Source organism: Rhipicephalus microplus, chromosome 3 (genome assembly GCF_043290135.1).
Source record: "Rhipicephalus microplus isolate Deutch F79 chromosome 3, USDA_Rmic, whole genome shotgun sequence".
Classification (NCBI taxonomy): domain Eukaryota; kingdom Metazoa; phylum Arthropoda; class Arachnida; order Ixodida; family Ixodidae; genus Rhipicephalus; species Rhipicephalus microplus.
Genome location: NC_134702.1, coordinates 284398745 through 284413976, shown reverse-complemented (window position 1 = coordinate 284413976; position 15232 = coordinate 284398745). Strand labels below are relative to the sequence as shown.

At 46.6% G+C, this 15232-nt stretch overlaps 1 protein-coding gene across 8 annotated transcripts in view; it reads right to left on the bottom strand.

The window, feature by feature from the left end:
- Positions 1 to 15232, bottom strand: part of Pink1 (PTEN-induced putative kinase 1) — a 446363-nt gene that overhangs the window by 182651 nt on the left and 248480 nt on the right. For all 8 annotated transcript variants that reach the window (XR_012893957.1, XR_012893956.1, XM_075887744.1 and 5 more), the window contains one exon: positions 8169 to 8341. Coding sequence is in view for 6 of the 8 variants with exons in the window: in XM_075887744.1 (XP_075743859.1) it covers positions 8169 to 8341 (173 nt within the window). In the remaining 2 variants the exon portion in view is untranslated. The remainder of the gene's footprint in view (positions 1 to 8168; positions 8342 to 15232) is intronic.

Here is a 15232-nt window from a genome sequence, read left to right as displayed (position 1 = left end):
ACTCCTCAATCGTAATGGGATTCGCTCAGAGTGCCTTACACCTCAGCTAGTAGTGAAAGGGCAGAATGAATGATGAGGAAAAAGATGTGTTGAAGAAACAGTTTGGAAACGACACCCAGTGCAAGATATCCTGCTTCTTATTCAAGCAACACATCGCCACACTTTCGGAGACTCGATTGAGATGATGACGGGCAGAAGATTATATTTAGCATTCGACAAGTTGCACCCAGTCCATCAACATAGTCACAAAAGAATCCTGCAATGGGGATTCGGTCTATAATTCAAGCTTCGCTGCAGGACCTCAATGGATAATAATAATTGCTTGGGTTTAATGCCCCGAAACCTGAGCGACGCCGTAGTGGAGGGCTCCGGTAATTTCAACCACCTAGGGGTTCTATAACGCGCACCTAAATCTAGGCAAACGGGCCTCAACCATTCTCGCCTTCATTAAAAATGGACCCTCGTGGCTGGGATTCGATCCCGCGACCAGCAGCCGAGTGAGTACCTTAGCCACTAGATCACCGTAACTTGGGGGGAAGTTTTCAAAGCAAGGGGTCTAGTCTCCTATCTGGTTCGGATGGCCAGTTATACCTGTGTATAAATGGCTTTGCCAGAGCCTGCCAGTCTTTAGAAACATTGTGCATTCACTGAAAAACCACCCCTGGAAACTTCTGGTTTGGCTTGCTTTTGCGTTGTTTTAGCCTTTGCTGCTGGCTGCGACTGATTGTGTTCCAATGTATGCGGATAAAATTATTCCGATGAAGCACTTGCAGCTCGGGAATGACTGTGCCAAGCCAGGATGCAGTATGCAAGCCTGAACTAATTTTATATGCTAGCCAAAATGTTCTCTTTTCCGACTGATGTCGAATGAGAGAGCACCTGCATTGCAGCGATCTCGCGAGAAAGCTGGATTCCCACTAAGAGCGCGTAAGTCTCTTTTGCCCACTTCATTAAAGGCAATTCTCAGGGCAGACTAATGGCGCAGAGGCGATATTCAAACATTAGAGTAATTTAAGGCGCCCGTGTACCAACACCTGAAATGGGTAGCAAAACATGAAAGCTAACACAGAAAATCCATTGCAAAGGTGTTTCTTGTGTAGTTTGAGCGACATCAATAATGTGTGCTGTTCGAAGCATCATGGGACACAAATGATGCGTCTGCTTGTAGTTGTGTGTTCCTCCGCTCTGTGTCGCTGATTTTGCGGCCAAAGTATGTCATTAAGCAAGTACCAACTAGGCCAACAATCAGTCTTGTTACAATGGGACACAGAGTAGCCACACTCAACATTAATCGCCGCACAGTGTACGTCGTGGTGTCCATATTTCGTTGCGGTTGCATTTAATTTTCTTGAAAGAGACGCCAGCAAAAGGGCTCTCACCTGTTCAAAGAAATGACTGATCTCCTGTCTTTCTGCCGCTAATGAAGATCACCACACTCAGTGTGGACATGAACGGTAGGTTTAGATGGTTTCAACTTGCAAGTTTTATTCGTTACTACCTCACTCCTGAGTAAACCACAACAGTTCGCATGACCCAGCTGTAGCTCACATCATTATATAATCAGTACTATTTATAATTTCTCAGTCAAATGAACTCTCTGGATCGCGAGCGATTCCAATCCCTGCTGATCTATAAAAAAATGCTTAGTCTGACGCAGGCACAGAAATAAGCGTTTTTCCTGAGGTTGTGTGCTTAGAGAAAACACAAACATGTTCAGGGTGCAACAGGAGAAGGGTTTTCAGTTCTAGTCAAAAAACTGAACTGAACAACTTTACTATGAATCGAGCAACATTTTCTCCTGCCTGTCGACATTGTGGGTGCGCTTTGAAGATATGAACAGCAGAAAAAACAGGTGTGCGCTATCAATTCTCTGTCCGTGTCTTCAAAGCACATTCACATATCTTCGACATGCAGAACCAATTGGCCATATTAGGTTCCCTTACATACTTCTCCTGCAGTTTATGCATTTTCTGTTTGTGTAAGCGTGGCAACTGCCAGAGGTAACGCAGAGCAGGGGGCCGCGCTCATTGGAGCGCCACAACGGATATTTTGTGCGGCACCTGTCGGCCATGCGAACCGTGTTACCGGCAGCAGCCTATACCTCCTGTGCACTACCTGTAGACGTTGGTCCAAACACATCCTAAGGAATGTGCCAGAAATGATAGAGCAGCAAATTCAAACAGGTCACAGAAACACCGACGGCATTATTGAAAAAGCATTACCAGAAGTGCCGCTCTGGAAGACTGCTGGGGTGAACCAGCTTGTTTACAAACCCCAAAACCGTCTATAATGTCACTAGTACAAGTTCTGAAAGTGTTATTTCCACAGATGCTGGCAGTCTTGTATGTGCCGCTGTTCAGAAGAGAACGAAGATGCGCATGCAGAGAAAAAGGATAAAGTCGTATTGCTGTTGTACGAATCAGTTTGACATCTTTGTGTGCCATTATCTACAGGTTACAGTTACGTTGTAACGTGACAACTGGTGGAGACGCAGGGTAATAGTCTATGCACTGTTACCACGAGAAAGATCTCGGCCCCAACATCGACGCCTCGGTAGAAACAGCCAACCTTCGACGCAGTCGGCGGCAACTAGGCCTACCACCCCAATTCAGCCCTCTTCCGGAACGCTCCAGAATCATGGCATATGCGACAACTGCAAGCCAGACTGAACAGACCGCGACTCTGCCAGCTCCATGGCTATTAGCCTCTCGAACGCCAAAGCCCTTCCATGGGGAGCCCTACGAAGAGGTTGAAGACCGGCTGGACCAATATGATCGAGTCGCCGTCGCCAACGAGTGGGACGAGCACCGGAAACTGCGGTATGTTTATTTCTACCTGGAGGATTCGGCGCGTATTTGGTTCGAGAACCACGAGGCCACCCTGACAACCTGGCCGGTGTTTTGCACTCAGCTGCTGAACAAGTATGGTAGCGCCGATTGGAAAGAACAAGCCGAACGTCTCCTCAATTCTCGCGATAAAAGACCCAATGAAAGCGTGGCCATGTTCGTTAAAGAGATGTCTCGTCTGTTCCGTCAAGCAGATTCTGCAATGACGGAAGACAAAAAGGTACGCATTCTGATGCAAGGTGTCAAGGAGCAGCTGTTTGCAGGACTTGTACGAAACCCACCAGCTACCGTGGCAGAATTCCTCCATGAAGCGACGACAATGGAGCAGATGCTAAGACAGCGGTCTTCGCAGTATGAGCGGTCCGACAACCTTGCATGTCTGTCGGCACCCTTGGTAACACCCGTTGTCACGAGCGTGAGAGACCTTGCTGAGCTAGTCCGTAGCATTGTACGCGACGAGCTGCAAAAGCTTCACGCAGTACCTTCACAGCCTCAAGTGGCTGCTCTGACAGACGTCGTTCCTGAAGAGGTGCGGCATCTGGTACAACCATTAGTGCCACCTCCAACCGAAGCTCCTCTGCTAACGTACACGGAAGCTGTACGCACTCCTGCACCGGCAGCCAACTATCTTCCCCGATCGACTAGCCTGCAGACGCCGCAGCACTTTTCGGGCCTGCCACACTATGAAAACCAACGACCGACTTGTCTGCAGATGCCGCAGTACTTCTCGGGCCCGCCACACTATGAGAATCTGTGACCTAATTTGCAGAAATCTAGCGTGTGGCACGCTTCCGACAATTGGCCACTATGCTACCACTGTGGTGAGCCAGGTCACTTGTACCGGGAGTGCTCGTACAGACAGATGGGCCTACCTGGATTTCGGCCAGACGTTCGTCGGCCCAAGGAAGGGGAACGACCCCGCGCCATCGCAGAATACTTAGCAAGTCTACCGTCTCCAAATCTTCAGCGACGCCAATCACGCTCTCTGTCTCCTCGACGCTCTACGTCTGCGAATCAATACTCTACTTTTGCCGATGTTGTTGCGGGACGATCTGCTAGGTCCCCAAGTTCACGCCGGGAAAACTAGAATCAGTGGCCTCCGGGGTGGGACCGCTTTAAGCTATCGTCAAAACAGCCTCCTCCGACCCATCCGCCGACCTTCGACGATTCCTTTCAGCCAACACCTCACATCGCGGACGAACTCGTTTCTGCAGACATTGCCATCCTTGTCGACAAACATCCAGTGACTGCTCTGGTCGACACCGGCGCCAACTACTCAGTTATCAGCGCTGAACTTGTGGCTGAACTCAGGAAAGTCACGACTCCTTGGGGGCATGGACCAAACCTTCAGACAGCAGGTGGTCATCTCTTGACACCAATCGGGAGATGTACCGCAAGGCTGCAAATCTGAGTCGACGTTCGTTGCTTCTTTCGTTGTGCTTCCCGAATGCTCCCGGAAAGTTATCCTTGGCATGGATTTTCTTCGCGAGCACGGCGCTGTTATAAATCTTCGAGACTGCCTCGTAACGTTTGCTGACGACTATGGCCCGAAGCCTAGAGATACCGATCCGCAAAAGACTGCGCTTCGCATTGTCGACAACACCGTCACACTTCCGCCACGCTCCAGTATGTTTGTTACTGTACATAGTGACGTAGACCATGACGGTAGTGGTATCGCTGAAGCCAACCTTTCAATGCTCTTGTCTCAGCAAATCTGTGTTGCCCGCGGCATAATTCAATTTAAACGTGGGACGACTGAGTTGTTGGTCACCAATTTTAGTAGAGCATACCAACATTTGGCCAAGCGAACAACTATCGCTCATTTCGAAGCCATTGACGATGAAGCGTGTCCGACGATAGCCCCAATTTCTGCAGCCGTTGAAAGTGACACCGCAGTAGCCGATACAGTCGATGTCAATCCGAAGCTGTCATGTGCGCAGAAAGAGCAAATTTGCTGTATCCTCCACATGTTTAGCGACTATTTCACATCTACACTTAAGATAAAACAAACGCCAACCGTAAAGCACCGCATTGTCACTGACCATGCTGAGCGACCCATACGTGAGCACGCCTACCGAGTATCACAAAAGGAAAAAGAGGCAATACGTTCCCAAGTGAGGCAGATGCTCGAAGATGGCGTAATCCAACCCTCGAACAGTCCATGGTCGTCCCCCGTCGTACTAGTAACGAAGAAGGACGGCACTCTCCGATTTTGCGTCAATTACCGCAAAACTCAACAAAGTCACAAAGAAAGACGTTTATCCGCTTCCGCGCATCGACGACTCACTGGACCGCCTCCGACGCGCCCGATACTTCTCCTCTATCGATTTACGCAGTGGCTACTGGCAGATCGAAGTTGATGAACGCGACCGAGAGAAAAAAGCATTCATAACGCCTGATGGTCTGTACAAATTCAAGGTGCTGCCCTTCGGTCTGTGTTCTACCCCTGCGACATTCCAGAGGATGATGGATACAGTGCTCTCCGGTCTCAAATGGGAAGCATGCCTTGTTTACTTAGACGACGTCGTTGTCTTCTCGCAAACGTTTGAGCAGCGACTTAGATCTGTGTTTGCTGCAATTCGCACGGCAGGCCTATCACTGAAACCAGAAAAATGTCATTTTGGTTACAACAAATTAAAGTTCCTTGGCAACCTTGTTAGCCCTGATGGTATGCGGCCGGACCCAGACAAAACATTGGCTGTCGTAGATTTTCCACCCCCTGCCAACAAACGTGATGTGCGTCGATTTTTAGGCCTCTGCGCATACTACAGGCGCTTTGTGCAAAATTTCGCAAACATTGCCGAACCCCTCACTCGTCTGACAAAAGAAGATGTTCCCTTCGTGTGGGGCCCTGAGCAAACACTCGCTTTCTCCAAGCTCCAGCAGCGTCTCCAGTCTGAGCCCTTACTCGGACACTTTGACGAATATGCCGACACTGAACTACACACAGACGCCAGTAACATCGGCCTTGGTGCAGTCCTCCTCCAGTGGCAAGGCGGCCTCGAACGCCCTATTGCTTATGCGAGCCGGATTTTATCATCTGCGGAAGCGAATTACACAACCACTGAAAAGGAGTGCCTAGCTGTTGCCTGGGCAATAGCTAAATTCAGACCGTACCTGTATGGTCGCCCGTTCAGAGTTGTTACCGATCATCATGCGCTCTGCTGGTTGGCGAACCTTAAAGACCCTTCCGGACGTCTGGCCAAGTGAAGCTTACGCCTTCAGGAGTTCGATTTGACAGTCTTGTACAAGTCTGGCCGGAAGCATACTGACGCGGACTGCCTTTCCCGAGCTCCTCTTAAACAGCGTCAGGTGATCACGATCTCGACGGCCGTTTTCTCTGTGCCCTTAGTGTATCCGACTTGGCTGAACAGCAGAAGAATGATTCAGAGCTTCGACAATTCATCGAATTTCTTTAAGGCCGTACGCCGCATCCACCACCAGCATTCGCCCGCTCGCTATCATCGTTCTACATTCGCAGAAATATCCTCTATAAAAGAAACTTCGACCCTTATGCGACTGAGTACCTGCTCGTCATTCCGCCAGCGTTACGAGCCGATTTCTTGTCCGCCTGTCACGATGAGCCTTCCTCAGGCCACTTGGGATACACACGTACCTTGGCCCGGATTCGCCAACACTACTACTGGCCTAAGCTCAGTCGAGACGTGAAGCATTACGTGAAGACGTGTCACGAGTGCCAGCGCCGTAAAGCACCACATCAGCGCCCCGCCGGCTTTTTGAAGCCCGTCACTCCTCCGACACAAGCGTTCCAACAAATTGGCATGGATCTACTCGGACCTTTTCCTAAGTCTCGTGACGGCAACCGCTGGATTGCGATCGCTACTGATTACATGACGCGCTACTGCGAAACGAAAGCATTACAACGTGGCACCGCCATTGAGACTGCCCACTTTTTTATGAAGAACATCGTCTTCCACCATGGAGCACCAGCAGTTGTCATAACTGATCGTGGCACAGCTTTTACCGCCTGGATGATACAAGACGTCATGCAGCTTAGCGGCACAGTACATCGAAAAACTACTGCATACCGCCCACAAAGCAACGGCCTTACAGAGCGACTAAACAAGACGATCGCCGACATGCTATCCATGTACGTTGACCAAGACCACAAAAACTGGGATGACATCCTCCCTTACGTCACGTTCGCTTACAACACCGCTGTGCAAGAAACAACTGGATTCACACCATTCCGGTTGCTTCACAGCAGGGAGGTCACTACAATGCTGGATGCCATGCTTCTACCAGACAGACGTCAGATTAGTGTCAAGACGAAAGAATTTATCAGACTGGCAGACGCAGCTCGTAAGCTTGCAATCGAACGAATCCACAATGCATCGACTCGTTGCGGTACAACGCTCATTGTTGCGATGTCTCTTACCGACCCGGAGAACGAGTATGGTTGTGGACTCCCATTCGACAACGGGGCCGGTCGGAAAAGTTGTTACGCCGCTATTTTAGTCCCTGTGGAGTTCTCCGCCGTCTCAGCGAAGTAAACTACGAGGTTCTGGACGAGGACATGGCTCGTGAATACCGCCGTTCACAACAGCCACACGTCGTCCATGTTTCGAGGATGAAACGATTTTACCAACGCTGACTATTCGTCAAACTTCCTTGAGTAGACTTAGAGTGATTGTGAACACCCACTTGTGTACTGCTTATCGTATGTCTTTTCTTTTCATCTGGTAATTATGTTGTGACATCGGCACGATATTCTTTGCGAAGGGGGGTAATGCCACTAGTACAAGTTCTGAAAGTATTATTTCCATAGATGCTGGCAGGCTTTTATGGGCCGCTGTTCAGAAGAGGACGAAGATGCGCGTGCCGAGAAAAACGATAAAGTCGTATTGCCGTTGTTCGAATCAATTTGACGTCCTTGTGTGCCATTATCTACAGGTTACAGTTACGTTGTAACGTGAGAATATGGTCTAAGCATAGTAAACTTTCAAGTGTAACATACTTTTGATGCAATCACTTGCATTCTACTGAAAGTAAAATGCTGCAACTATTCAAAGTTGTTTCCACTTCCTCTGAACCAAAAGAATGACACTTGCACAGGCCTTATTTCAAAAAAAAAAAATATTGTGCAGGTTCGTTAGGTCATGGTACATATGCCCAGTTTTCTTTGAGTGATTTATAAAATTCGAATTTGATTTGAAATTATTCAATAAAAGTGACTATTCGCTTAGAATAGCGTTGTTGCCTCGTCTGCACCTTTGTACCAAGGTGTGCCACTTTTCTGTATTTAACCCTAAAGCCCAACTGTACTCCAACGTTCGACAAAGCTGACACAGAAGTGCTCACCCTTGGAGAGATCAAGGAGCAAGTTGTCGGCCTTGAGATCCCGATGGGCCACACCGTGTTGGCCCAGGTGGCAGACAGCCTCCAGCAACTGGCAGAGGAGGCTGAGCTGCACTCGCGGGTCTCTGCTGGCTGCAACATGACTCTGAAGATACTCGGCCAGGCTGCACTGGTACCTGGGTGAGATCACCAGCCAATTCAAACAGAACCCACTCACTGATGCGAGTCATGTTTGGACATTTTACAAGTCTCTGGGCCTGTGGCTGCACCCAAAATTCTGCAAATACTACGTCTACTTCATACAAAGTCAATCGTTGAACGAAAAGAAAAATTTGCGTGTAAGCAAGCCTACATGTCACCATCTTCAAAAAGAGATACAATTCATCACTTTGTTGCAATAACTATTGCCGAGTCTGTTTTCATCATGTCTCATCCATGCATACTGATGAGCACCACTAAATGTTAAACTTTGTTTTCATTTCCACTCACCTGATATACAGTGCCAAAATAAATCTTTTATTGAAGTAAGCATTGCTCTGTGTGTTTTATTTCTACACCCTTGTGCACATGCATACACATTTTATCACTGATTTATTATAGAGATAACACCTGGAACCTTTTGATGGATCATGTGGAAGCAGTGTGTAAATGTGCTGGTAAATAAATGCCGATTTCCATGCGCAGCATTAAATCAGGTAAGTGTGGCTTTTCATACTTGGACCATTGTAAAAACTACATACAATTTTTTTATTTTTTTTTTACTTATAAGAGACACAGTGAACCGATAACCTAATCCAACATATAAGTCAGTTTATATGTATAATAGATACACCAATACCTACAAAAGATAATACTATAATACAGAACAACAAAAACATACAAAAGCGTCGTGACAAAAGTGTTTAGTTGTGAAGCAAAGCTCTGTAAAAATTAAAAATTTCTCGAAGATGTTATGCAGACCCTAAAAATCGATACAAGGTAACAAAAAAGTTCGGGAATTCATATAAAACAGGGTACAAGAATATATTTCATGACACACACAAGTTAAACTCAGCCTCACTTCAAACAAGTGAAATAAACTGAAAACACCTACTAATAAACAGTTCATCATTTGTTGTCACATGAGAAATAAATACCCCCCATTCTAAAAAACAAAAGACCAAGAATAAGCTGAAATGAAGAAAGATTGTGAAACACAGTACAAATGCTGGTGAAACCAAAACTAAGCACTTTTTCTTTTTGGGAAAATAAAACAACAATGTGCTAAGTCATCAAAACCTTTTCAGCATGCCGCTGCTGCAGGGACAAGTACCATAATCTATAGAGCTGTGGAAATGAAAAATTTTAGGTGGAAACAAATTCAAATAATATTGTTTGGGTGTAAATCAAACAGAATAGTTTGCCATTACTCTTAGTTGTTTTTCTAATACTTCAGACTAAATTACAGAAAAAGATGTCACAGTAGGATCCCTAAACATATTCTTGCGAGATAAGAATGCGAAAATGTTTTTTTACTAGGTTTATGAAGCACAGGAAGAATCATATTTTCTAGTTTCGTAGCCCATTTTCTGATTTTCACTGAAAAACATTCTCACTGAAAACTACATACAGTCGAATCTCAATAATTCGAACTTGAAGGGGCCCAAAAATTTGTCTGAATTAGAAGAAGTTCGAATTATTGAAAGCTAAATAAATAGAGGGCTCTCCATGCAGTGGCGCATGTGCATTGAGCTAACACACGAGGGGAAAGTTTCAGAAGACTTACATTTATTCACAAATCACAGGACATCCGTTATTAATTTAAGTAATTGGCGATGCACGACGGCACGTTTCCCTTGCAGCGAGTCATTCAATTTCGCACGCAGCTTGCAAAGCATTTCTACTTCAGCTTCAGCATTCTCCAGGCAAGAGAAGTTGCACACGGAAATGTCTAGCGCCGACACTTTCTAAAGACGACAACAACAACGACCGCGTAGCCTCCCGCTCTCCGCTACGCAGCCGCAGCATGGCCCGGACGTGACGAGAAAGGTGGAGCGTCTCCACGCGAAGAGAAGCAGATCGGCATTTCAAAGAAAACCAACACTACACGGCAGCTTTTTTTTTTTTGCTCTCTTCACACGCGTCTTTGAAAGGAGAAGGGTTACGCAGCAAGGACAAGAAAGGGGAAGCTAGGCACCGGCGTGTGAGAGACCTCCCCCCCCTCAAGGCGCAGAGCCGTGCTCCCGCAAGGGGCAAGGGCTGCAGAAGATAGTGCCTTGTCCCTTTCCTTCAACCACACATTCATTACACCCAGCGACCGCTTTCTTTTGTTTTCCTCTCTCTCTTTGCACGCAGCATTAGAAGGAGAAGGGACTTTACTTGGCAGAAACGGAAACGGAAAAAGCGTGACTCAGGCGCGTCGCAGAGTGGCATTTGAGAGAGAGCAAACATTCCACCGTAGCTTTTTCTTTCCTTCGCGCGAAGCGTTGAGATGTCGCAGTTGCCGCCGCAGGATTAGGCGGGGTGCTGAGAGCATTTTCAGAGCGTGGTATGTTCGAATTAACTGTCGAAAGCGCTTGGGCGTTCGAATTACCAGGCGTTTTCGCCCATTGAAGCACACATAGCTTTGACTACACCTCATCGTGACTTCGAATTAACCGGAATTTCGAATTAAGCATGTTCAAATTAATAAGATTTGACTGTAGACGTGCAGTAAAATATTTGCTGTGCCTGCCTATGTGGCAAAAATCATTGCTGAAATCCCAAGAAAGCCGCATAAAAGAAAAATATTAAAGCTCCGCAACTGCACAACCAGGAATCATTTTGGGCTTACTGGAAGGAGCACTCCTCCATCTTAAATTTCCCACTTCAGCTAGGCCCTAGGTTGAGAATTAAGCATACAAAAGGCAAATGTTTGAAGTCATTTCGAGGGCTCCAATTGGCTGCGTCTGCCATGCTACTTCAGCACGACTCGCTATTTGTTCGAGCATTCCAAAAGAGTGGCATCTGCTGCTTGCGTGTCACGAGATCACGGCTGCTGAGAATTGCACTACTTAGCAACGCGTTCGCACCCATTCTGTGTTCACATGTCAGCAATAATTAAGAATACAATTACACTTTAGCTTGCCAGCTTTAAGCAGAAGATCTATCATTGGATTACATTTGTGCAGCGCAATTTTCGTGAACACAACAGCAGACACGTGTGTTGGACTGACTGTTCCATTGATCTGCCCTTCGAACCACTGGACAAACAAAGACCATCACAGGACGGCTCTTTGTTCTTGCGACCAAACAGGATGTACTTTGAAACATCAAGCACTGTGGTCATGGCTATGCCTAACTCTGCTTACGGCCCGACAATGCGCTGGTGTAAGCGATGATTCCAAACTTTGTGGGCAAGAACATTGTGCTCCTGGACAAGTGAAAGCAAAAAAAGCCAGAAAGCCTTTGTCATGACCAACAAATCCCCTGCTAGCTTCTCTAAACCGTCGATGGCCACTTTATATATTGACCGTGGAACCTCCAATCAAGCTCGTTGTGCAGTGACTGCCCGGGGCACTTGTGAGAGCAGCTAACGGTTTCGCACATTGATGCCCCCAAAACGTGAAACCAAGCACGCTGTACCCCGACGTATTGTCATTATATTTATCTTCTGATATTACTAGGCGAACACCAAAGAGAAATTATAACTTCGCTTAAATTGACAAAATGTACTCTGACAATAAGAATGTCTTGAATATCGCTATTATAAGTTCATTATTAGTAGAGAAAATCAAGGTTAAAGTTTTATTTTCAAATTTCCTGCCCAAATCTACACACGTGATGTCCAAAATTTCAAAATGCATTTTCGCAACATTGGCTCGATGAAATTTTCTGAAACTTCGTATGCTGGGTCTATGGCACCCACAGAAGATAATTTCACTGTCACCAAGTAAACAGCCCCAATCAGAAAAAAAATCTTACATGTTCCGTTAAGCCTGTTAACAAGTTTATACCGGGTGAAAAAGAAGTTGCACATGGTATTCCTTTGTCATGCCCGCAAGTTACCCAAACTGGTAGGTGTATTAATTCACGTTAACGTGAGCATGATTACAACTATAAGTACATGAGTCACCCTGCTAACTCAGCTACCCGTTGCAGCAGTTGCCATTGTCAGCCAGATTTCCAAAACACCATTGTCGTATAGAGATCTATAGATATGAAAGACACAGAAATTATTGAAGCGTTCACAATGCGCATGCTTGGTGAAGACAGGTGTGTTAGTGCACCATCTATACATTTGTCCAACAATGAATTTGCTTTTTCACGCGAAAATTTTAGATAGTAAAAAGGCCAGATTTGCTGATGTCACGCAGATGATTGCTCTCTTACCTTGGGCAGTGCAAAGGCTCACGCTTTCTTCCTTTTCGCTTTTGCCCCATACATATTTGTCATGTTTCCATCAAACTGGTAGTTCGCGCTCGAGGTGTGCTACCTGTGCCTTCCGTGTGTCCTTTTTTTCATAAACAATTCAGCACGTCGCAAGTGTCCACAATGGGTATAAGAGATACTATGTGCCTACATTGAAATACGTGTTGATAAGAAAATGTATACATGGTACCCTGTTTATAAGAGACACCTCATTTAAGAAAGAACAGCTACCTTGTGCATGCCTTTTATAAAGGGATTCAGCTGTACACGCAGAGTTGCTTAACTCTTTCGTTAGAATGTCTATTCAAAACGATCACCGGTGATTGATGTTTTGGATTGTCCATTTTGGTACGTTTTATTTGTTTTTTATGCATGCACTAAACCCTTTTAAGTAGTAAGCCCAGCCACTTAACTTTCAGGATAAATTTGAGTTAGCCCATTTTGGCAACATAGCCATTTTTGAAGACGTTTGTGCTAAAAAATGTGTGTGTGTTTTGATAAAATGCACCTGGCTAGCAAACATGACAGAAATGCATGCCCCCCCCCTTTCCCCCCCGTGGTTATACTACAGTAACATCAAAGTTCTATAATCAACAGAGCCTTTGCAAGGTAAATATCAAAATAAGGTGTCAGCCTCACATTCTCACAGTGTTGAGCAGTAATAATTGCCTGAAATTTATGCCAGCTGTTCAATGGAGAGTCGTTGCTAGGAGTCACAAAAAATTTATTCTACAGAAAGATATTTCCTAAGGTCCGCCACTGTATAAAGTGTGGAGACGGCCTTTTTAGCCAATTTCCAGCAGCTTTAGTTTGGCTTGTATCGTTACATCAGGCACAGTGCCGCACCTAGTGTCAATGGACGCGCCTATAGCATTGTCGTCAAGCGTGCATGGGTGGACACCTGTGCTGCAAAAAAAATGCACCAGTGGAAGCTGTCTTGTGACCGCACCTGCATTGAATGAAGATGAGCTTGGAGTCCAAGAATTACAGCAACTCCGCTTCAAGTTATATGGCAACGATGTTTTGCATCAGCCTGAGACATCTACAGCTCTTCATGAGTTTGTTTTGTTAATGGTCTCAAGTTGCCTTCCTTGCCGCAAGTACATTGCAGCTGACCTTAGTGCACAATGTTATATCTACTCTAATAATGAGTGCTGGCACTAGCTGCAGAGCTTCTCATGAAAAGAGAGCCACCGAAGCTCATCTCTGCCCCCACTATGGAGCAGCATGATACATTTTAGAACTGCACGCGATATTGTACTTTTTTTTATTACGATGAGCTAAAATGCAAAGAAATATACTCAGATTCATATTGTTACGGAAAACAACAGATGCCGTATCGACGAGGCTGGGGATTAGAAGTATTCAAAACTAGTAGTAATGGCGTGACAGGTTCACCAGCGATCGAGCGGAGACAACCCTTCGTCTTCTTCGTCAGGCACACACGCGCATCGCCCCCTAGAATATCAATATACATGCATGTAGCATAACCCCCGGTGGCACAAGCACCGTCTCGGCGCATCTAAATGTCAACGTCACTAGGAGAGTTGTAGAGCTTCAAGGGGGCAACATGTACAATATCGGTAGCCTGTTGGGCACATGAAGGCGACGAGGCAGCAGGACCGATTTCATATGTTACAGGAGTAACCACACGAAGGACTCAGTATGAACCTGTGTAGCGAGTAAGCAGTTTTTCTGACAAGCCAACTTGACGAGTCTGAGACCAGAGCAAGACCAGAGCAAGGCCAAAGAATCGGGCGGAAAGTGTAAGTTGCGGTGTCGTTGGTCATACAAACGCTGTTGCTTCTCTTGAGAGGTCAGAAGGCGAGTACGGGTGATGTCGCTTGCGTGAGCGGCCCGAGTGATAGCGTCCATGGCATATTCACTGGTCGGTACTGCAAGGGACGGTATGACGGTGTCTAGAGGCAATGTTGGTTCTCGGCCAAACAGCACGAAAAATGGGGAGTAACCGGCAGTGTCATGGCGCGAAGAATCGGAGGCAAATGTGACGTATGGCAATGCGAGATCCTAGTTGGTGTGGTTGATAGAAACATGCTTAGCAAGCACGTCTGTAAGAGTTAGATTTAGACGCTCTGCGAGTCCATTGGTTTGCGGGTGGTATGACGTAGTCAGCTTGTGTCTCGTTTTACAGGACTGCAAGATGTCGGCTATAATCTTCGACAAAAAGTAATTCACGGAGGTCGATGACGGCACCGTATTCACGAAGGAAGTCCATTCCTAGAATGACTGGCCGAGAGCACACGCGCAATACGAGGAAAGAGCCCGCAAATGTCAACGTACGGATACGAATGCGTGCCGTGCACATACCCGTAGACATCACCAGATGGCCCCCTGCCGTGCGCAACTGGGGTCCTTGCCATGGTGTGGTAACCTTCCTCAGTTCAGATGCCAGTGCGGCGCTCATTACGGAATAGTCGGCGCTGGTGTTGACGAAGGCGTTGACAGCATGATTGTCAACGAAGACGGCGATTTCGGCAGAAACGATCTTTCTGCTGTCAGAGAACACTGCAAAACCGGAATGGTCCTCGTCTGGTCGTTGCGTCGAATGAGGGTCTTTTACAGTTCGCCGGGCCGCGACTTCACCCCCAGAAGTCGTCGTTCCTGGTTTCCCCTGCGGACACTTGCTGAAAGGAGCGGAAGACGATGAGGGCAAACTG